The sequence below is a fragment of the Macaca thibetana genome, chromosome 1 (genome assembly GCF_024542745.1).
Source record: "Macaca thibetana thibetana isolate TM-01 chromosome 1, ASM2454274v1, whole genome shotgun sequence".
Lineage (NCBI taxonomy): Eukaryota > Metazoa > Chordata > Mammalia > Primates > Cercopithecidae > Macaca > Macaca thibetana.
This window is the reverse complement of record NC_065578.1, coordinates 92,463,267-92,488,385: the sequence shown is the minus strand read 5'-3', so window position 1 is coordinate 92,488,385 and position 25,119 is coordinate 92,463,267. Positions and strand designations below refer to the sequence as shown.

Genomic DNA, 25,119 nt, shown 5'->3' with positions numbered 1-25,119 from the left:
ATTTTTAATCTAAAGCACAAATCATCTGTTTTGCTTTAAGTAAAAAATAGACTCTACTTTCATTCACATTTAAGACAAATACACATCAACCTTTTACCCACATAAACATAAATCCTATATAAAACTGCATTAATAGAGAGATCATTTGTGCCAGGCATGGTGGCTCACACCTTTAATCCTAGCATTTTGGGAGGCTGAGGCAGGAGGATCACTTGAGCCTAGGAATTTGAGACCAGCCTGGGCAACATAGAGAGACACTGTCTCTACAAAAAAAAAAAATTATCTGGGTGTAGTGGCACACGCTGTGGTCCCAGCTACTCAGGAGGCTGAGGTGGGAGGATCACTTGAGCCCAGGAGGTTGAGGCTTCAGTGAGCCATGATTTCATCAATGCACTCCAGCCTAGACAACAGAGCAAGACCCTGTAACAAAAACCAAAAAATACACACATAAATAACTTGTAAAAGCATTATCTTCTTTTAAAATTTCTCTGTCCAAAAAACCTTACAGAAAACAAAGCAAGAAAAGAGTACATTACCCATAATGCCACAACTCAAATATATGTAGGATAAACATCATTGTACATTTTCCTCTCCTAAGGGTTTTCCTCTATGCAGTTTCCCCCATCCCATTATTGTCACTGATTACTTCCCTCTTTGCTAGAAGACCTTTATTAGAAGCCCAATTAATTTTTCTAATTTTAGAATTTATTATTTCCTTTCTGATTACAAAGGTAAACATGCTGATGTTAGAATAATATAGAAACATATAGTTAAAAGTGAAAATTCTCCATGCAATCTCCCCCCACAAAAAAAGTTAATCTCCTGATTTTTCTTATTTGTACTACATATCTATAATTCATATAAATGTTTTTAATAAAATACAGGATATTATATATATTGTTCTATAAATTTTCTCACATAACAATGTATCTTGAACAATGTGATTTCCACCTGTTATGTAAATATAAAATAAAAGCACATAAAATAATCTTTGCATCAGCTGCTAAACTGCTTTCCAACCATTACCCAATGGAGGAACATTTAGGATGTTTCCAACATTTTACCATTACCCAATGGAGGAACATTTAGGGTGTTTTCAATGTTTTAACATAAGCAGTAATATAAAGCTCATTCTTCTACATTCCCAACTACTATATAGGATAAATAATAAAGATAATTACTATATATATAACATACTATGTATATTTTTCCTTTTTATAATAGAAAATTACAAATGTAGACAAAACAAGTATAATGAATCAGCAACTAACATCCAGTTTCAATTATAATTTCTTTTTTTTTTTTTTCTTGAGACAGTCTCACTGTGTCACCCAGGCTGAAGTGCAGCGGTGCGATCTCAGCTCACTGCAACCTCTGCCTCCCGGGTTCAAGCAATTCTCCTGCCTCAGCCTCCCAAGTAGCTGAGACTACAGGTGCCCGCCACCATGCCCGGCTAATTTCTTTTGTAGTTTTTGCAAAGACAGGGTTTCACTATGTTGACCAGGCTGGTCTTGTACTCCTGACCTTGTGATTTGCCCACCAAAGTGCTGGGATTACAGGTGTGAGCCACCGCACCTGGCCCATATACTCTCATGGCTAATATTATTTCATTTATATACCCATATCCCACCATCCTCATATTATGTGTATTTTTAAATATCATAGGTATTGTCAAATTATTCTCCCAAAAGGTACCACCAACTCACACTGTCACTACACCTTCACCAACAGGAAGAATTATCAGTTTTTTGCTTTTTGACAACACACACTCTATTTCTGTCTACATCTCTATTAGTAGTAGTAAAAAAGCATGTTTCTCATAGGTTTGTTAACAATTTTTTTTCTGAGACAGGGTCTCTCTCTGTCACCCAGGCTGAAGTGCAGTGGTGCAATCATGGGTCACTGCAGCCTCAATCTCCTGGGCTCAAGGGATCCTCCCACTTCAGTCTCCCAAGCAGCTGGGACTATAGGCACACACCATGCCACCATGCCCACCTGATTTTTTTTTTTATTATTTTTAGCAGGAATGGGAGCAGGTCTCAAACTCCTGAGCTCAAGTAATCCCTCCGCTCTGGCCTCCCAAAGTTCTGGGATTATAAGCATGAGCCACCATGCCCGGCCTATTAACAATTTCTAAGTCTTCTGGAAACTGCAGTTGATGTTCTTTGCCCATTTTTAAATGAAATGTTAATCTTTTCATAATTTTGAAGAGCATCTTATATGTTACAACCCTTTCTTACACATATTACAAACATTTTTCTGAGTTCATATACTAAAGTGCCATGAGAAACAGACTTTTTGATTGGGGGATCAGTACTCCTTCTGGGTACTCAGTTGACTGTGGTCAGTAGCTACAAAGCTATATCCCTCATCTCACCTCAAAAGTAGCTACAAAGCTATATCCCTCATCTCACCTCATCTCAGATACAAACTGCCTCTCCTGTTTAAGCAGTCAGGGATTGAGGGGAGGGAGAAAGAGGTAGTCATTATACAACGGGCAGTTTAACAAAGTAAAAAGTTTTATGGAGATGGCTCAATGTATTTAATATCACTGAACTGTACACTGAAAATTGGTTAAGATGGGCCAGGCATTGTTGCTCACACCTGTAACTCCAGCTTTTTGGGAGGCCAAGGCAGGAGGGCTGCTTGAGGCCAGGAGTTCAAGACCAGCCTAAGTAACACAGGATTCAGGCTCTAAAAAAAATTAATTTATTTGAAATTAGCCAGATGTAGTGGGATGTGCCTATAGTCCCAGCTACTTAGGAAGCTGAGATGGGAGAACTGCGTGAGCCTGGGAGGTCAAGGCTGCAGTGAGCTGTGACTGCACCACTGCATTCCAGCCTGGGTAACAGGGAGACCCTATCTCAAAAAAAAAAAAAAAAAAAAAAAAAGACCAGCCTAAGCAACATGGCAAGACCACATTTCTACAAAAAATTTTTTAAAAATTTGCCAGGCGAGATGGCACATGCCTGCAGGATCACTTGGGCTCAGGAGTTCAAGACTGCAGTGAGCTAGAATCACATCACTGCACTCCAGCCTGGGCAATAGAGACCTTATCGCCTTAAAAAAAAAAAAAGGTTAAGATCGTAAATTTTGTTATATGTATTTTACCCCAGTAAAAAGATTAGGAGAGAGGGCCCATAGTCACTACCACTGGATCACTGCTAGTGATATATCTTGAAAGAGACTGCCTGGACAAATAAGTTTCTTCCCTTGAGACCAAGTGTTCAAGCCAGTAACTCTTGGTTTACTACCCCAGAATAAATAAGACCTTGATTCAAGAACTTGAAAACTGGATGTTTAATTCAAAACGAGTGTGGCTTAGGGAAAACGGATTAATTCTTCCCAATCCATTCCTCAATTTGCTCTTCTAGTGAACTAAATAAAAAACTATCTGAATTCTTAGGTGCCATCTTTCCCCTGCCCACAATTTCTTCCCTTCCTCAGGAAAAGTAGCAAGTATGTGGGTCAATCACACGTAAAGGATATAATATAACCTAAGAAAAGTGCTATTTTTGGTGAAAACTTTCATACAGATATGGTCAAATTCGTGAGGTCAAACAGGGCCAAAGTAAGGCCCAGGTATAAAGGAAGCAACAGGTAATCTGCTTAAGCTTGGCACTGCATTAAAGCTATGAAGAAGGAATTCTCTTTTATCTCTTGAGACAGGTATGTAAAATGAAGCCTGAAACTGGTTGCCTTCTTTCTGGTTGAGGTTTCCCTGAAAGTAGAATGTCAAAGAGAACCAGGATTGAACTTAAAGGACAGAAAGCAAAAAACAAGCAGCTTAAAGGCCGGCTCTACTCTACTTCTTAGTTCTAGAAACAATACAAACAGCTGGGCGCTGTGGCTCATGCCTGTAATCCCAGCACTTTGGGAGGCCGAGGCGGGCAGATCACGAGGTCAGGAGATCAAGAATATCCTAGCTAACACACAGTGAAACCCCGTCTCTACTGAAAATACAAAAAACTTAGCCAGGCATGGTGGCTAAGGCACGAGAATGGTGTGAATCCGGGAGGCAGAGCCTGCAATGAGCCAAGATCATGCCACTGCACTCCAGTGTGGGCGACAGACCGAGACTCTGTCTCAAAAAAAAAAAAAAAAAAAAAAAAATACAAACATAATGCTACATACATGGCTTTTTAGAAAAATAGCAACCAGTATAGAAAAAAATTAAGGTGAAAATCAATAGTTCCTCACTCCACCACTTCTAATATTCTAGTCTTACTCTCAGAGGCAAGCAGTTTTTTTTTTTTAACTCTTTCAACAATGTCTTCTGAAGGTACCCTCATATTTACAAATAATGTGTTTATACTTCTCTTTTTAAATTGATCGACTTCAAATCTGACTTCCTGCTATTGAAGTTGACAACTCACATCTTATGCCAACTCCTATTTCCTACCTCCTATCCTCTACAAATCTTATTATTTTCACTAAATCAGTAAGTTTACTTATTGTACAATGCACAAATATTGGTCACTGCAAAGATAAGTGGTGTACCCTTATTAAATATCCTTTCTTATTTGCTTTCAATTTTTCCCAAAATTGCTTAATATATACCTTTGTTGCCTCCTGTTTCAAACTGTCAATGATAATTTCAAATCTTTTTTCCACGTGTAACTCCTGCTTCTAAAGTTCTCCATGTTCCTGTGCCAATCTAGAATGACTATCCTCTAAGCCTTGCCCTTGTCATCTTGGAAGATCCCCCTTGTCACTCTGCTTTCTAGATCCCATATTCTTTTGCTGTAGCAGTGGCTTACAATAGAAGGCTGTATATGTATATCTATTTCAACCCCATCCTCCCAATTGACCAATACTTTCCCAGATACAGAATTTAATGTTGAAAATAATCTTCCCTCAGAAGTTTGATAATATTCCTCTACTACACTCAGCATTCATAATGAAAAATCTGATGCCACTCTGACTTTTACTCCTTTATAGGTTACCATTTTTCCCTCAGAAAGTTTCTAGGATCTTCCTTTATCTTTAATGTCTTAAAATTTCATAATGATGTATCTAGGCATAAGGTCTTCTTTCAATCATCCTGTCCAGCCCTTGGTAAATCCTTTGTTTTTCTGTTTATCTTAGACTCTCCTTTGATGCAGCAGGCTTTCCTCAACTATTTAGTGGTCCTTAGTTGTCCACTGACAGTTAAGATTGAGGTTATATAAACCTACATGGGATCTCTTTACATGTGATTCAGGATTTGTAGAGAGGTGAGCTTTGCCTTAGTGTGATCAGATAGGGAGGCAACACTTAGACTGATAAACTCTGCCAAAATATGGAGGTCTTTCTTCAGGACCTTATCAATGTAAAAACCCACTCTATATCCTTTACCTGAGGGGCTAGACAACTGGGTATAGGTGGGTAGTGTCCATCTGTTTACGATATAGACAAACATCCCCCCCTTACCATCTGTAAATGTTATCCTCTCATTCCTCACCTTGCTGGAACCCATGGTCAGGGGTTACTGAGACTAGTGGCTCAAAATCAGCAGATACCCTAGTTTTACAACTGCGCAACACTGAGAAGAAACACATTCATTAGAGAACAAAGTTAAAATTTTGAAACCATTACAGTAGGTATTAAGTATCATACATACTGCAAATAAACTATATTACAAATTACAGACCAACTGACTTGGAATCCCAATTCCTATTTGTAATGGTTCATATGCAAAAATGCAGCCTTCTTATAAACAACCAATATATACACATTTGTCTCCTAACCTACTGACAACTTATATTTGAAAACTGGTATCTCAGTGTATACTTTAATTAATCAGAACATGTGAACCAACCAAAACATCCATACCTCAAATCATTTTATAATAAGAGTCCAATGAGAGTTAAGGAAAACATGATTATTTTATTTAAACTCAATGGCTCTGGTCATTCAACAAATACACAATGCCTGCTATATGCCAGGTACCATGCCAGGTGTTAAGAGAGACAAATGTGGAAAGATACAGTACATACCACCAAGGAACATAGCCTTTGTAGAGAAACACATGTGCACACCAAAAATCTATATGCAGTGTAATTCCTATAATGAATAAACACAAGAAGAATAATATCTAATCTGTCCAGGAGCAAAAGGCAAGGACAGACAAAACTTCGTCAAGACTTAGCTTTTTAACTACAGACTTAAAGGATGAATAGTAGTTTCAGAGATGAACCTAAGAGAGGATTTCATAAGCCTGGGGAACATATGTAAAGGCACAAAGTCATGAGACAACACACACTTTTCTAGGAACAAAACTGCAGTATAACTGCAGCTCAAATTAGAGAGAAAGTGGCATAGATAAACACTGAATAAATGAAAAAAGACCATGCTATAAGAGTAGAGACATTGCCTCTTTGTCTTATTTACGGTACACATCCCCTGTACCTGGCACACACACATTCTCAATACTGACTGAATAAACAAACGCTATGCAAAAGAGAGAAAAAGATGGGAACCCAAATAAATCAGCAAAAATCTATTAATAAGAAAAGGGCCAGGCGTGGTGGTTCACGCCTGTAATCCCAGCACTGTGGGAGGCTGAGGTGGGCAGATCATTTAAGGTCAGGAGCTCAAGACCAGCTTGGACAACAAGGTGAAACCCCGTCACTACTAAAAATACAAAAAGTAACTGGGCATGGGGGCGTGCACCTGTAATCCCAGCTACTCAGGAGGCTGAGGCACAAGAATTGCTTGAACCTGCGAGGCGGAGGTTGCAGTGAGCTGAGATCGCACCACTGCACTTCTGCCTGGGCAACAGAGTGAGATTCCATCTCGAAAAAACAGAAAGGAAAAACCTGAAATCAGGCCATGAAGAAACTGGAATTTTAAAACATCCCTGGATAGTAGGGTTTTAAGTAATCTAGTTTACATACTTTATATTTTCCAAGTTTTTAAAAATAATCATGGCATCACTCTTATAACAATAAATAATTTAAAAGTAAAACAGACAGACATTAAGAATTAACTTTATGTGGTATCGAGAGCAAAGGAGAAATTCAGAACAACTCCCAAGTTTTTAACTTGGGAAATTGGGAGGATGGTATGGGGGAAATTAGGAGGAAAGCAGTAGCGAGTTTAAATCACCTCTTTCATCTAAGAAAAGATGTCTGCTAGGCAAAATATTTACAAAAACTGACCATATACTGATCTATAAAGCAAGTCTGAACAAATTTTAAGCTACAAAATCACACAGCATATATTTTATTACTACAATGCCATTAGATTCCAAAATCAATAAAAAGATAACTTAAATGTTTGGAAACCAAGACCTACACTTTTAGGCCAGGCGCAGTAGCTCAGGCCTGTAATCCCAGCACATTGGGAGGCCAAGGTGAGAAGATCATTTGAGCTCAGGAGTTCGAGACCAGCCTAGGCAACATGGCAAAACCGCATCTCTACAAAAAATTAAAAATTAGCCAGGCATGATGGTGCATGTCCGTAGGCCCAGCTACTCAGGAGGCTGAGGCAGGAGGATCAACTGAGCCCAAGAGATTAAGGCTGCAGTGAGACATGATCACACCACTGCACTCCAGCGTGGGAAGTTGACCGAGACCCTGTCTCAAAAAAAAAAAAAGAAAACATACACTTTTAAATAATCCATGGGCCAAAGAAGAAATCATGACAGAAATTAGCAAGTATTCGAAGTTGAACAACAAAAAGCACATATTAAAAACTTGTGGGATGCAGCTAAAGCAGTAGTTGGAGAGGTAAGTCTCAAAATATATCTAATAGAAAAGAAAAAAAAAGTTAATGAATTGAGTAGCTATCTCATGTTGAAGGGATAAAAAAGAAAATAAGCCCCCAAAAAGTATAAAAATAAAAGAACAGAAATTAACACAGGGGAAAAAACAACAACAAAAGCATACGACAGAACAAATGGCAACAAAAGCTGTTCCTCTGAAAAAACTAATAAAATTGGAAAACATTTGGGAAAGACTATTCATGAAGTCTAGAAAGCAGCTGGCGATTAAGATCCACAGCTCAGTAGGACTTTGCTGTATTAAGATAGGAGAGTAAAGATTTACTTGTTCCTTCTTATGACAAAACAAAGAGAAAAGAAAAAATTAAAACACACTCCATCTTCAACCATACATGTTCCACGTTCACGTTACATGTGAAATTCTAAATCACAATATATGAAGACGGAAGGCAGATGGAAGAATGAATGCTTGTAAAATAAGGAAGAAAATTAAACATAAGTGTCAGCTGAAAGAACAATGAGGAATAAGAAGTAAATCCATTGCTCTGCAGAACCTCAAAAGACTAAAGAATTGTTGACACAAGACTCAAAAGACAGAGGTCAAGTGGGAGCATTAAGAATGGAGAAATAGACCGGGTGCACTGGCTCACGCCTGCAATCCCAGCACTTTGGGAGGCCAAAGCAAGCGGATCACAAGGTCAGGAGTTTAAGACCAGCCTGGCCAATATGGTGAAACCCCATCTCACTAAAAATACAAGAATTAGCTGGGTGTGGTGACGTGCACCTGAAGTCCCAGCTACTCGGGAGGCTGAAGCAGAAGAATCGCTTGAACCCGGGAGGTGGATGTTGCACTGAGCTGAGATCACACCACTGCACTCCAGCCTGGGCGACAGAGCGAGACTCCGTCTCAAAAAAAAAGAATGGAGAAATAGGCAGGGTAGCTCACGCCTGTAATCCCAGTCAGTACTTTGGGAGGCCAATGTGGGCGGATCACTTGTGGTCAGGAGTTCGAGACCATCCTGGCCAACATGGTGAAATCCAGTCTCTACTAAAAATATAAAAATTAGCTGGACATAGTGGTGGATTCCTGTAATCCCAGCTACTTGGGAGGCTGAGGCAGGAGAATCGCTTGAACCCAGGAGGCAGAGGTTGCAGTGGGCCAAGATTGCACCATTGCATTCCAGCCTCAGCAACAAGAGCTAAACTCCATCTCAAAAATAAAATACAATTAAAAAGAATGGAGAAATACGTAGAAGTTGGTGTAAAAGGACACTTGGAAGCCAGACGAGGATCACTTGAGGCAAGAAGTTCGTAACCAGCCTGGTCAATAAGGAGACCCCACCACTACAAAAAAAATTTTTTTTAATTACTCAGGCATGGTGGCATGCACCTGTAGTCCCAGCTTCTCAGCTACTCAGAACACTTACGTGGGAGGATCCCTTGAGCCCAGGAGTTTGAGGCGGCAGTGAGCTATAATCACAGTGAGCTATATAATTCAGCCACTCCATTCCAGCCTGGATAACAGAGCAAGACCATGTCTCAAAAAAAAAAAAAAAAAAAAAAAAAAAAAGACACTTGGAATCCCCAAGTCACATCTCCTACCCTGTACATCCCATCAGAATATGGAACGTTTATTCTTTCAAGGAATTGAATCAAGGGAAATACAAGGCACAGAGAGGGAAATAGGTAAGGCGCCAGCTGAAAATAGAGGTAAATTTTCTCTATAAATATATTCAAGCCAATAAATGAAAAAGAAAATGAATGTTTTAAATCACCATTTTGCAACATCTAATGAATAAACAGATCTATGCACTGAGCATGAGTAGCTGCTAAGACGACAGCAAGAGAAACATTACATGCTTTCTGACGGGACAACACACAGCACATGTGAAATAGTCTTGCCCACCCCACCCCCAAAAAGGCAAACCTGAACCTGGTAAGCCTCTAGATCTAGACATCAATTTACAGTAAATGCAGAGAAACATGTTCAACTACACAATGGGGATGCAACAGCAAAATACAGGTTAGGAAATGTACATGACAAATGACCTGGTTTCTCCCACAAATAAACTGCACAGAAAAAAAGAGGCAAGATCTAAGATAGAACCTGTAATTGAAAAAAATCTTAAAACATGTATTTTGAAACTAGCAAAATAAACTATAATCTTCAAAATGCACATCTGAATAATAAGACTACAAAGAAAAAATAATCACCATAAAAGTCAGGATGGAGATTATCTGGGAGATGAAAGGGTTGCAATGTGGGTTTCCACATTAGCTGGCAACGTTCCATTTTTGACCCTGGGGTGATTACAAAAGTATTCACCTTATATAACAAAGATAGAAAATAAGAGAAAACAGATTAAGAAAATCAGAGGATCAAGCAGAAATAGCCACACGTGAAAACAGAAAAACAGTGGAGAAAAAATTATCAAAGTAGAAGAAAACATCCCAGTACTGAAAGACAGAAGTAACCAGATTGAAAAGGCCACAAGTGTCCAGCAAACTGAATAAAAAAGACTTGTTTCAAGAAAAACAAGGATAAAGATACTACACTGAAAAAGAGATAAAAGGGCAACTAACAAGGGACTGAGAATAATAATCATTATAGCAATATTACAAGTCAGAGGACAGTGAAGTATTCACTTATCTGAGTGAAAAATAAATTCTGGGTGAAAATCAACTTTATAACCAGCCAAATTATCGATCAAGGGACTAAAAAGAGTAAGTAAAGCTGGGCAACAGTGGCACACTCCTGTAGTCCCAGCTACTCCAGAGGCTGAGGCAGGAGGATTGCTTGAGCCTAGTTCAGGGTTGTAGTGTACTATGATCATGACTGTGAATAGCCACCACACTCCACCCTGGGCAACATAGAGAGACCCTATCTCTAAAATGCCTTTTTAAAAAAAGAGAGAGTGTGTGTGTGTGAGTGAAAATTAGAACTTTTTCAGCCATATAGTCTTTAAGGATTTATCCCCCAAGCACACTTTATTTGAGCTTAATAAAGCTAAACAGAGGGAGTAAACCAAATAAAAGGCAGGCATGGAATGCAAGGTATGTCACACAGAAGAGAAGAGAAAGGAATTCCCAGGATGATGGTAAAGGAAAGCCCCAACAACTTCCATGCAGCAGGCCTAGAGAACCAGTCCAAATTAAAGCAGAACTCCAGAAGAGCTCCAGGAGGGTATCTCTAAGAAAAATAAACGGCACTGATAAATTATATAACAGATTGACATCGTGGAAAAGGGCACTGTGAGACATTTTGTGGAACAATTGAAGATACATGAAGATTTTAACATTCAAAGAAAACTAGGCAAACTTTGCTTTTTAATGAGGCAATTTTTAAACATAGTTGTATAAGAAAAAAATGTAAATCTAGAAATAACAGCTAACAAGTGTTTGACACTATTCTAAATTCTTTTTTTTTTTTTTTTTTTTTTTTTTTTGAGAGTCTCGCTCTGTCACCCAGACTAGAGTGCAGTGGCATGATGTTGGCTCCAGACTGGAGTGCAGTGGCGTAATGCTGGCTCACTGCAACCTCTGCTTCCCGGGTTCAAGGAATTATCCTGCCTCAGTCTCCCGAGTAGCTGGGATTACAGGCGTGTGCCACCACACCCAGCTAATTTTTTGTATTTTTGGTAGAGACGGGGTTTCACCATGTAAGCCAGGATGATCTCGATCTCCTGACCTCGTGATTTGCCCGCCTTGGCCTCCCAAAGTGCTGGGATTACAGGTGTGAGCCACCACACCTGGCCTCTAAATTCTTTACAAGCATTAACTAACCCTCACAACTACTTTGTGGTACCATTTTCTATGTGGTTCTTCATATGTAAACAATTTTTATATACTCACAAATGGAAACAGTTTATGTGTTTTATATAACTATATTGAAAGAATGAGGAGAGGAGCAATGAATTTCTTTCTCATCTAACATTATGTTTATACAGAAAGTTTTCTCTATAACATTATGTTTCATCTAACATGTTATACAGAATATATTTATAGAGAAAGCTTACCCCCTTACTCCTCTCCTCATTCATTCTCATCTAACATTATAAAACAATATAAAATTGATGAATCTAAATGCAGTGCGATTTTATTTAGAGATATAAAGAATTAGCTAACAGTTAAAAGTTATTGCCTCTAGGAGTGGGAAGGGGTGGAGGAAACAGACAAGAAACTACATTGTTTTGGTAAAAAGCCTTTTAATTTCAAAATTATCTGATATTTTAAACTCTTAGCAAGTAGCTTGCCATTGAATATTCCAAATTTACTTTTTAAAAGACAGAAAATGATAAAAGCAGTGAAGACAAACCCTTGGTAACATCAACATCCATGGCAGTGCTTCAAAAGGATATTCTCTGAAATACTAGTTCTAAAGAACATTAATAGTTGGTATGTGAAAAAACTGTTTCAATAACCAATTAATATCCTCAGAGATGAGAAAATATTGCATCTATGAAATAATGACCTCTCAGAAATAGAATTATAGCCAAAATAAAAATTTCAAGAGAAAAAAAAACCAATGATAGGTAATAAGAGAAAACAGATTAAGACAACCAGAGGCTCAATCTAAGACATCCAATGTATGAAAACAGAAAAAAGGTGGGGAAAAATTATCAAAGAAAAAGTAGAAGAAAACATCCCAGTAACCAGTCAAACTGTGGGGCTTTTCACAAAAGGACTTCTTGGAGATTTTAATATGTTAAGAAATACTTTATAGTTTTCTCTGACATGAGACAACAGAAACTCCACACTCCCTTTCCTTAAAATAGCTCAAGAAACAACTGTTTAAAACAGTGGTTCTCAACTCAAGTCCATAAACCAGTACTGATCTACAGCAAAGTAAGAAAAGCAAGAACAATGTATTCAGTATTTAAGTTAGTTGACTTAAAAGACCACTCTGTATTTTGAGGGCATATCCTTCTTATATTCTTAAATGTAAGTATCTTTTATGCAGTAATGGCGGTCACAGTTTAAAACATTCTTTTTTTTTTTTTTTCTCTTCTTTTTGGGACGGAGTCTCGCTCTGTCACCCAGGCTGGAGTGCAGTGGCCGGATCTCAGCTCACTGCAAGCTCCGCCTCCCGGGTTTATGCCATTCTCCTGCCTCAGCCTCCGGAGTAGCTGGGACTACAGGTGACTGCCACCTCGCCCAGCTAGTTTTTTGTATTTTTTTAGTAGAGACAGGGTTTCACCGTGTTAGCCAGGATGGTCTCTATCACCTGACCTCGTGATCCGCCCGTCTCGGCCTCCCAAAGTGCTGGGATTATAGGTTAAAACATTCTTACTTTCTAAAATGAAACGTTGGCAATCTTGTCAGTACACTATCTCCACCCCACCAAAGAGTTAATGGTTCATGAAAGGTAAGTACAGGAATCTCTGGAAAACTCTTATTTGAAAGATGGACAAACAACTCCAGAGGGGCTAAACACAGTGGCTGTCGCCTATAATCCCAGCACTTTGGGAGGTTGAAGTGGGAGGACTGCTTGAGGCCAGAAGTTTGAGAACTAGTCTAGGTAACACGCAAGATCTTGTATTGCCAAGTTTTAAAAATGTTTTAAATACAAAATTAAAAATGCTTTTTTATAAAAGAATCCCGAGGAAAAGAAGTCACCAGAGAAATATAAAGATAACCCAGAGAGTAAAATATTACCAAAAAAATGAGAAAATACAACTAAGTAGTAGTATACCAGATGTATCAGACAGATGAAGTAAAATGAGTAATAAAAACTGTTTATTGAATATAACGATTCAAATGTCACATATGAGTACTGACTTCAAACGCCAGACTGCATGGGGTTTAGAAGTGAGGTCTAATAGGCTGAGTTTAGCTGATTCTAAAAGTTCAGCTCCTCAAAAAGGCCAAAAAAGTTTTAGGGGCAAAAATAACGTAACCAAGAATATTCACATTCCAACAATCCTACTCTCTTACTTTCATAAACTGATGATTAAACCTGAATCTTCTGTGTAAAAGATATATTAAAAGTACAATCAGTCAGGCGCGGTGGCTCATGCCTCTAATCCCAGCACTTTGGGAGGCCAAGGCAGGCAGATCACCTTAGGTCAGGAGTTTGAGACCTGCCTGGCCAGCATAGAGAAATCCCCATCTCTACTAAAAATACAAAAATTGGCCAGCCACGGTGGCTCATGCGTGTAATCCCAACACTTTGGGAGGCCAAGGCGGGCAGATCACCTGAGGTCAGGAGTTCGAGACCCACCTGGCCAATATGGAGAAACGCCCATCTCTACTAAAAATACAAAAATTGGCCAGGTATGGTGGCTCACACCTATAATCCCAGCACTTTGGGAGGCCGAGGCGGGAGGATCACGAGGTCAGGAGATAGAGACCATTCTGGCTAACACGGTGAAACCCCGTCTCTACTAAAAACACAAAAAATTAGCCGGGTGTGGTGGCGGGCGACTGTAGTCCCAGCTACTCGGGAGGCTGAGGCAAGAGTATGGCATGAACCCGGGAGGCAGAGCTTGCAGTGAGCCAAGATCATGCCATCGCGCTCCAGCCTGGGGGACAGAGCAAAACTCCATCTTGAAAAAAAAAAAAAATTAGGCAGGCATGGTGGTGCACACCTGTGATCCCAGCTACTCTGGAGGCTAAGGCAGGAGAATCGCTTGAACCCGGGAGGCACAGGTTGCAGTAAGCCAAGATCGCGCCACTGCACTCCAGCCTGGGTGATACAGTGAGACTCCATCTTTAAAAAGAAAAAAAAAAAAAGTACAATCAAGCTATTAATACTTTGGAGGCTAAGACAGGAATATCGCTTGAGGCTAGGAGTTCAAGACCAGCCTGGGCATCATAACAAGACCCCCCACACACACACAATCTCTAAAACAATGAAAAAATTAAGCCAGGCATAGTGGTGAGAGCGTGTAGTCCCAACTACTTGGGAGGCTGAAGTGTGACAATAGCCTGGGCCCAGGAGTACGAAAGCTACAGTGATACAGTGAACTATGAGAGCTGTGATTGCATCACTGCACTCGAGAGGCTCCATCTCTCTCTTTTTTTTTTTTTTTAAGGCAGAATCAATTTCTAGAAATTTACAGTCTAATAACTCCATGTAAACAAGTGGAACGTGCATTTTGAATTACAATTGAAAATAAACATTTTGCTCATCATCGGAACTCTAAAACTTTTCAAGGTATGGCATAAAGTAGGGACTTAAAAATCTCTCTTGAATACACTAATCAAAGTCCGTATTTATCAATACACATACTAGTAAGTAAATCCTCCATTTATCAAGCAAATATCACTATCCTATAAAAGCACATATTCTATTACACAGAGCCCCAAATTTATTTATGTATTTATCTAGAATTAAAAAGCCAAAAAAGCCTTACAAATTGTACTTAATTTCACCTCATTTGAAAATTGCAACTAAAAGCAGAGGCAAATTCTCCTCCCCAACCTCAAGTTCAGCCTGAGCCCCCTAGAATTAAAAATAGCTTAACCACCTAACAGGTCAGACAATGAACACAGGTGTTTACAATTTCAGTGAGTGTGGCTTTAGTACTCTTCATGAAATTACAGAAAAAATTTTTTAAATATCTTAAAATGTATGATAAAAAGTCAGTTTTATAGAACACCTTTGTATGTTTGTGTTTCTACCAAAAGCATGTATTTCTGTGATCACAAAAATACTTTTATAAACTATAAAAAATACAGATCTTAAGTTTTTTTAAAAAAATTGTAAATGAGGTCGGGTATGGTGGCTCATGCCTGTAATCCCAGCACTCCACACTGGCAGGCCGAGGCAGGCAGATCGCTTGAGGTCAGGAGTTCCATACCAGCCTGGCCAATGTGGTGAAACCCCATCTCTACCAAAAAACACAAAAATTAGCCAGGCACGTTGGCACACAGCTGTAATCCCAGCTACTTGGGTGGCTGAGACACGAGAACTGCTTGAACCCAGGAGGCAGAGGTTGCAGTGAGCTGAGATCACATCACTGCATTCACGCCTGGGCAAGAAAGTGAGATTCCATTTCAAAAAAAAAATTGTAAATGACACTGTCAAATATATCAAGTATTTTGAAAATGGCAAATACCAAACATTTAGAAACAGTAATAGATTTCAAAAATATACCTGATTTCTTTTAAAGCCAATATGACAATCGGTAAAATCTTTACATCACAATATCCAAAGCCATCTAAATTATTTGTGTAAAAGGAATCCTTGATATTATCTCACATATACAAAGAATAACAAAGAAAGGTTAACTACAGACTTAAAACACCAAAACCAACAAGGCCAATAATACACATAAAAAACACAGAAAAATGTGAATTAAGTACAGGTATATACATTCATGTTCGAGTCCAGAATTTATAAAGTTGATTACACTACACAAAATGAGCCTCCACTAACAATTCAGTCAAGGATGAACTGGAAAGTTCAGCATTTTCATTATAATCCTGCAGACTCTGGTCCTAAGACCAAGGAGAAAGAAATAATAGCACTGAGGGGCCCTTGCTGCAAGCCACTAACTGTACCCTAGAGTTTTAAAAGTTCCAACTACTACAAAGGAAAGTATGAACTGGATCTTTGGTAGGTAGTAGAGTACATGGATCACAAGAGCTTGAAAATATCTTCATCTTACTATACCGTTTAACTTTCTCAAAAGCATTCATATCTAATTTTCTCCTCCCAATAATGCCATAAAATAGGAAGGAAAGACTACTGTTTAACAAATGAAAAATGTGGAACTCAGAAGTAAAATTACTTCCTTAAAGTTGTAAAGAAAGATAGGTAATGCTTGGCTCTACTATGGTAAACCCCAGTTAAGTGATACTATTTCTGAGACAAAGTTATTCTAGATATTTGTCACTTTTGGGTCCCAATTACGAACCAAGGTCACATACTGTGGGGAAGGCCAAGAATATTTTCAGACTTAGCAAATGGTGAAATCAGGCCATTCACTGCCATTATCCAGCCTCTTGTCCACAGTATATTTTGCCACTAAGGCCTTTTTATAGGTCTAACTGAAGTCATCCACCAGTGATGAAATGATGCATTTCTACAGATGGTTCAACTTGGTTGTTAAGTGTCCTCAGATACCAATACAAGTTGAGCATCCCTATTCTAAAAGTCCAAAATCTGAAATGCTTCAAAATCTGAAACTTTCTAAGCATCCACATCTGACCTCGTGACAGGTTGTAGTCAAAACGCAAGTGGCACAACAGTTTATTCAGTGTCCCCAAGGAAAAAACAAGCTTTAGACTAAGCATACAACGTGTATATGAAACATAAATTAATTTTCTGTTTAAACTTGGGTCTCATCCCCAAGACATCTCATTTGTATATGCAAATTTCCAAAATCTGAAAAAGTCTAAAATCCAAAACCCTTCTGGTCCCAAGCATTTCAAATAAGGGATATTCAACCTGTAGCTGTCTGCCCAATTTTGACACAAGAAGAAGTTCAAAGACAGCTGACTGTAGTATACATTTTCAAAGCTCTGTATTTAAGAGTCTCATATAGACAAATACAAAAGGACTTTATAAATAGTTCTTCAAACACCAACAGAACTGGGAAACTAACATAATTACTAGGCTGATAATGCTACAAGTCAAATACAATATATTTGTTTTCTTCTCCCATAGGAATATGTCTTTGCATCTCAAGATTCACCTGGGGCTATCTATCGGATTATTCACAAACCAAGATCTTTCCCACCCAAGGCATTCATACATATTGTACCTACTACCAAAATTGCCCTTCTTCCTCATCTTTTTTTTTTTTTTTTGAGACAGAGTCTCACTCTGTCACCCAGGCTAGAGTGCAGTGGTGCAATCTCGGCTCACTGCAGCCTCCGCCTCCCGGGTTCAAGTGAACCTCAGCCTCCTGAGTAGCTGGGATTACAGACATGCGCCACCACACCTGGCTAATTTTTTTGTGTTTTTAGTAGAGACAGGGTTTCACGTTTTTTTTTTTTTTTTTTTTTTTTTTTTTTTTTTTGTTTTTTTTTTTTTTTTTTTTTTTTTTTTTTTTTTTTTTTTTCATGTTGGCCCAACTGGTCTCAAACTCCTGGCCTCAAGCGATCTGCCCACCTTAGCCTCCAAAGTGCTAGGATTACAGGTGTAAGCCAATGAGCTCGGCCCCCTCCTTCATTATTTACATAGCTGATCCTTCCTTCTAAGCATAGTCATGTGCTACACAGTAACATTTTGGTCAACCACAGATTACATATACAACAGTGGTCCCATAAGATTATAATGAAGCTGAAAAATTTCTATTACTCAGTGACTTTGTAACCACTGTAATGCAATGCTTTACAACATGTTTGCAGTGACCTTGGTATAAAACAAACCTACTGCACTGCCAGTAGCATAAAGTCTTGCACATATACTCATTAGGTACAATACACAATACTAATAACAAACGACTGTGTTACTAGTTTATGTATATGCTATTTAGTTGTCCCTTGGTATCCACAAGGCACTGGTCACAGAACCTCCTGAGGATACCAAAATCCACAGATACTCAAGTTTTGCAGTATGACCCATAGAACCTATGGACGCTAAAAGTTGGCCCTGGCTAGGCCCAGTGACTCATGCCTGTAATCCCAGCACCTAAGGAGGCCAAGGCAGGAGGATTGTTTGAGGCCAGGAGTCCAAGACTAGCATGGGCAACATACCAAGACCCCGTTGCTACAGAATATTTTAAAAATCAGCCAGGTGTGGTGGCAGGCACCTGTAGTCCTAGCTACGCAGGAGGCTGAGGTGAAAGGATCACTTGAGCCTGGGAGTGTGAGGGTACAGTGAGCTATGATCATGCCACTGCACTCCAGGCTGGGCAAGAGACAGACCCTGTCTCTTTTAATGAAGAAAAAAATAATAGGGTGTGGTGGCTCACCCCTATAATCCCAGCACTTTGGGAGGCCAAGGCAGGCGGATCACAAGGTCAGGAGATCGAGACCATCCTGGCCAACATGGTGAAATCCCGTCTCTACTAAAAAATACAAAAAAATTAGCCGGGCATGGTGTCGGACACCTGTAGTCCCAGCTACTCGGGAGACTGAGGCAGGAGAATGGCACGAACCCGGGAGGCAGAGCTTGCAGTGAGCTGAGATGGCACCACTGCCTGGACTCCATCTCAAAAAAAAAAAAGGAAAAAAAGAAAAAAGAAAGGTAATGTCATTAGGATCCATAACTATATTATAATGACAATGCTTTGAAATTTTAAAAGTATTTTTAGTACTAGATAAGTGCTTCACAAACTACCCTTCTATCTCCCTGATTATGGGAGAATTCTTTAACTGCTATCAAAAAATCCTCAGAAATGAGAATCAATAGAGGGGTTCAAGTACCGATAAGAACTTTAAATTAAATGAGGACAGGAGAAAGTGATGCTTTATCTTATCAAGGAAAATGGTTTACTTTGTTTCTATATGTTCAAAGTATTTCTTTTAATACTTACATTTTTAGAGACAGGGCCTTGCTTTGTCACCCAGGCTGGAGTGCAGTGGCACATCATAGCTCTCATAGTTCACTGCAGTCTCAAACTCCTGGGCTCAAGCAATCCTCCTACCCAATCCTCCTGCCTCAGCCTCCTAAGTAGCTGGGACTACCGTGCCTGGCTCAGGAATAAATTTAACAGAAGAAATTCAAGAATTGTACAATGAAAACTACATAATGTCAGAGAAAGAAATTACATAACATCTATGTAACTGGAAAGGCATCCATGTTCATACATGTTAATAATATTAAAATGACAAGTCTTCCCAAATCAATCTATAGATTCAATACAATACCTACCAAAATCCCAGCTGCGTTTTTTGCACAGACTCACAGATTAATCCTAAAATTTACATGGTAAAGTGAAAGGAGCCCAGAATAGCCAAATTGTTTTTAAAAAAGAAAAAACTTGAGGACTCACACGTCCCAATTTCAAAACTTACTATGAAGTAATGGTAATTAAAATGTTATGGTACAGTCCTAAGTACAAACACATAAATCAATGGAATAAAACTGTGATCCAGGAACAAACCTTTACATGGATGGTTAATTTATTTTTGACAAGATTGTCAAACACAAGTCAATGATGAAAGAATTAGTTTTTTGAACAAATGGTACCAGAAAACTGGTATCCACATGCAAAACACTGAAGTTGGACCCCTACCTCACACCATATATAAAAAATTAACTCAAAATAGATGAAAGACACTAAATGTAAAAGCGAAAACTATAAAGCTCTTTAGATATGGCATCAAAAGCATAAGCAAAAAAAAAAAGGAATAAATTGAACTTTAGCAAAATTAAAAACATTTGTGCTTAAAAGGACACCATCAAGAAAGTGAAAAGACAATCCACAGGATGGAAAAAAAAAAGTCTGCAAATCATATCTGATAAAAGACTTGTATCCAAAATACGTGAAAAACTTACAACTCAAGAATAAAAAAGCCTCATTTTTTAAATGAGTAAAAGACTTAAATAGACAGTTCTCCAAAGGTATACAAATGGCCAACAAGTACATGATCCTCAATATAATTAGCCATAAGTGAAATGCAAATCAAAACCACAATGAAATACCAATTCAAACCCTAGAATGGTTATAATCAAAAGACAGACTATAGCAAGTATCAGTGAGGATGTGGATAAACTGGTGAGATAATCACTCAGCAGATAATTGCTTGTGAGATTGCAGAATGGTGCAGTCTCTTTGAAAAACAGTTTGGCAGTTCCTCAAAACATTAATCCGAGTTATCATCTGACCCAGCAATTTCACTCCTAGATATGTGTACCCAAGAGAAACGAAAACATGTTCACCCAAACCTTATACATGAATGATCACTGAAGCATTACTTATAAAAGTCAAAAAGTGGGAACAACCCAAATGTCCATCAACTGATAAGCAGACAAAAAAGGTATATTCATATAATGAAATATTATTTGGTCCTAAAAATATATGAAGTGACTATAAACGCTACAACATGGCTGTACCTTGAAAACATTAATGATATAGTTTGCATTTTGTGTTCCTGCCCAATCTCCTGTCAAACTGTAATCCCCAACATTGGAGGAAGGCCCTGGTGGGAAATGACTGGATCATGCAGGCAGATTTTCCCCCCTGCTGTTCTCATGATACTGAGTTCTCTGGTTGTTTAAAAGTGTGTGGCATTGCCCCCATCTAATCCTCCTGCTCTGGCCACTTCAAGAGGGCCACTCCGAGGGGAAGTTTCCTGAGGCCTCCCCAGTCATGCTTCCTGTATAGCCTGTGGAACCGTAAGCCAGTCAAAATTCTTTTCTTTATAAATTACCCAGTCTCAGGTATTTCTTCATAGCAGTGCAAGAATGGACTAACACAGTTATGCTAAATGAAGGAAGCCAGACATAAAAGGCCACATATTGTACTACTCCATTTATATGAAATGTCCAGAACAGGCAAATCTATAGACACAGAAAGTAAATTAGTGGTTGCCAGAAGATAGGGGAGGGGTTAAGGGGAGTGACTGTTAATGGATTAAGATTTTTTTTTTGGGGTGATGAAAATGTTCTGAAATTAGGTAGTGGTGATGGTTGCACATGTGAGTATACTAAAAAAACCACTCAACTGTACACTTTCAAAGGTTGCATGTCAATTATGTACATACAACTATAGTATATAAATTATATCTCAATAAAACTTATTTAAAAACTGTACAGTTAAGATTTGTGCATTTCAATATACACTTTACCTAAAAATAAAACTTTTGAAAATAATAAAAACAATGGGCTGGGTGCAGTGGCTCAATCCCAACACTTTGGGAGGCCACAGCAGGAGGACTGCTAGAGGCCAGAAGTTCATGACCAGCCTGGGCAACACAGTAAGATCCCATCTCTACAAAAAAAACTAAAAATTTGCCAGGTGTGGTGGTGTGCACCTGTAGTCCTAACTACTTGGCAGGCTAAGGCAGGAGGATCGCTTCAGCCCAGGAGTTTGAGGCTGCAGTGAGTTATGATAGCACCACTTCACTCCAGCCTGGGTGCCAGAGGAAGACCCTGTCTCTTTTTACAAAAAAAAAAAAAAAAAAAAAAAGAATAGATACATAAAAGTTCATTATTCTATTCTGCTCACTTTGTATTATGTTTGAAATATTCCTTAAGTTTTTTTTACCTAAGTGTAAAAACAAAGTAATTTTTTTAAACAACAAAACATTCCTAATATCCATCTTTTGTTGTTTTTTGACACAGGAATCAGAATCTTACATTTTAAAAAGACTAGAGAGGTCACTATCTTTCATTATTCTATTGCAATGTTATACGAAAACAGAAATATGACAGAAGACATGGTATATGGTAAAAATGAATACTTCATCTTAAATGTACAAAAAGAATCTGAACTTCCTCAGTTCTACGGCAGTTCCTCATCCTTGGATTCCTGTGGTTTCCATGGTTAATGAAGGTAACAATTCCTCAATACATGGATGCAATAACCGCTAATACTGTGCCGTCCATTACAATAGCACTGCTACATATGGCCATTTAAATTTTAGTTTTAATGAATTAAATTATAAATTCAGTTCTTAGTCTCACTAGTTAACATTTCTAGTGTTCAATACCCACATGTGGCTACTGGCTACTGTACTGGATACAGCAGATATAGAACACTGCCATCACTGGAGAAATTTCTACTAGATAGCACTCTAATACCTAAGAAATATCCACAGGGAAACTTTTACATTCCAATTTAGGATTGTTATACTGGATTTCACAGCAATAAACAAATTTTCCTGAAGAACAGGGAAAACAAAGTACAAACATATTAGCCATCAAAGATCGTTCATGAAAGTGTAGACTAACTAAAACAGCAGTTAAGTTTTACTTTCAGAACCATCAAGCTACAGATGTTGGTCACAGCAACTCCTCAGTTTCTTCAAGTCAGATGTAAAGATTATGCTGAAAAATGATTAAAGCAAATTATCCTTAAAAGATCCCACAAAAAGGAATATTTATAATCCATGAAATCAAAGAGTTAATGACCCACAGTAAAATACACAGAATAAAATGTCTTTCCCAACAGAGCTTTGAGGAAACGGGGATAATTTAAAGAACTATTAAATATAATTGTGTCATCTAGAAAAAAGGCTTAACAAGATGATTTCTGTACAACTAGTTCTAAAACTGTGTGTGCATTTCATCCTGATAGTCACACATTTCCGTTAATACCCACTAACATTATAAATGTAGTATCAGGAAGCAGGTGCGTTCTTAATTCAAATACTTAGAACAGTTTTAGCACTTTAAAAAACTGCAGGTGAACTAATTTTAAAATGTGAATTCAAATACATTTTTATATTTAGGAATCTGGAAAAACAACAGTCATTTTGTATTCCCTCTCAAGTTATAACTAAACTATCGGGCACTTAAAGCCATCAGTCAAAACAACTCCCTTTAAAGCACTTTCAAACCTTAAAAAGGTTATAATGAATTTAATTACATTTTATCCACATTAACTACTTCTACATTCAACTATCTTTGAAATTTACTGACAAAAAAAAAAAAAAAAAGGAATTCCCAAGAGAGAATGAAAGCATGGAAATTGAAACCACCTTGTAGGCTAGGTATACAGCAGGGTCACATGGAATCGACCTGAAGGAGAAAGTAACTACTATTACCACCGGAGGTTCTGGAGTCAAATTAAATCAGGTACTATTTACATATTTCTAGCTCTGTACTGACCTCACATGGTGCTTTCCTATGTATTACACACAGGCCTAGCTAGGTTTTCACATTTAAGTTAGTGTTACATGGTTTCTATCTTTAACCAAAGTTAAATGTTTTAAAGAATAGAGTAACATTCCACAAGCCTTTTCCCATTGTTCACAAACCCTTGCAGTTTGTCAGATCACCCCGATAAATCCATCTGTTCCCTCTAATTGCTTCCAAAGAAAAATTCAAGCAACCAAGGACACCAGATTGTAAAACACAGTCAGAGTTAGAGTTCTGGCACTACCGAAATATGTTAACAAATCTTGGCAAATTAGTTAAAATTCCTTAAGCCGTAATTACCTCAGTTGTAAGAATACAATACAAATCTACATCCTAGATGTAGATTGTATGAGTTAGGTTTAATTAAACAGAAGAAAGGCCTCAGATTTTCGGTGAGTTCCAAATATAAGGTACCCAGCTCTCCCCCATCTCACTTTCCCTTCCACCTCTTCCCTTTAAGCTTTCAGGTTGTGCTTCCACCTCCACTTCAGTGTGTTCCCCTTATCCTTACCAGCACCTACACTCGAACCCCTTTACTCCAATTCCATACAATTTCACCACCCTCCGATTCCAAGCTGCTACTTCCCTTTGCGCACTGCTAAGGTCCCAGGCAACCCTCCACTCTGCTCCCCACATTTCCCTCAGCCCCCATTTCCCAACGGCTCCTCCTCTCGGCTCCCCACTCCCTCGTCACCAGGTTCATCCTGCCCCTCCAACCGTCTCCCGCCCCCAGGTTCCTTCCTGCCCTCCAAACACAGCTTCCCCGTCTCAACGTTTCATCTTCCTCCAACAGACTCCCCCAACGACCTACTTGCTCCTTTAGTCCCTATTTTCTCCAACACTCAACTGACTACTCCTCTTCATCCATTCTTTTCAATATACACATAAATGCAAAGGCACCCACATACAGGAGCCCCCACCCCCACCTTGGTCCTCCATCTTTCCCTTTTATACATGCTTCCTTTCTTCCTCCTTCTCCCCCACCCCCATCTCCTCCGGAAGAGTCTGTTCCCAGGCCAAGGTCTCTCACCTCATTCGGTCACTTCAGTGGTGCCAACCGCTTCATACAGGAAAAAACAACCAATCCGTCCCCGTGGGCGCTTCCCCTGCGAGTCCGAGCACTTACTGGGCACCTGCCCCACCGGGTACCTGGCACATATGCACGCACAAACCGAGGTCTTTGGAGAAGAGGGTTGGGGGTAGAATGAGCTTTCTTACACTGGCCTCAAACACAGCCCACTTCAATACAGCCCCTCGCCATTTTGGTTTCCCGCGGACTGCCGGTGCATTCTGGGAGCGCGGAGCGACTCCGGTGCCGAATGGCAGCTCTCCAAAGCCGCGGGGGGGCAGGGACTGCGCGGCGAGCGCGGAGGAACACCGCGTCCTGCGTCCCCGGCTGGGGCTGAACAAAGAAGGACTCTTTAACGTTGCAGTGAGGCTCAGTCCTTCCGCCGCCCGGGCTAACACAATAGTGAGCGCTGTGCTTCTGATCGGCGGCTGGCTGGGTCTGTTATACGGGAAAGGGTCGTGTGCGACCTTCGGTGTGCGTGGTCGTGACGGTGCTCTGTGCATCTTGCTGGGCTGATTTCTTTTCCCTGGAGAAAATCTTAACTGAAGTACGTTTCCTCTACCTTCATCCTGAGGCCTGCTGTTAGAATTTCCTTCAGCGGGGAGAAGACCCGAGATGTCGAGATTTAATTTTATTCAGCGATTC

At 39.2% G+C, this 25,119-nt stretch overlaps 1 protein-coding gene across 3 annotated transcripts in view; it reads right to left on the bottom strand.

Moving 5' to 3' along the window:
• The window catches only part of MTF2 (metal response element binding transcription factor 2), a 58,886-nt gene extending 34,153 nt beyond the window's left edge, over window positions 1-24,733 (bottom strand). For 2 of the 3 annotated variants that reach the window (XM_050807069.1, XM_050807080.1), the window contains exon 1: window positions 24,436-24,714. In XM_050807069.1, coding sequence (XP_050663026.1) covers window positions 24,436-24,440 — 5 coding nt within the window. In that variant the 5' untranslated portion in view covers window positions 24,441-24,714. Of the gene's footprint in view, window positions 1-24,435 lie in introns of all 3 variants that reach the window. The other variant, XM_050807059.1, reaches the window with a different exon arrangement.
• Window positions 24,734-25,119: the final 386 nt, after the last annotated feature.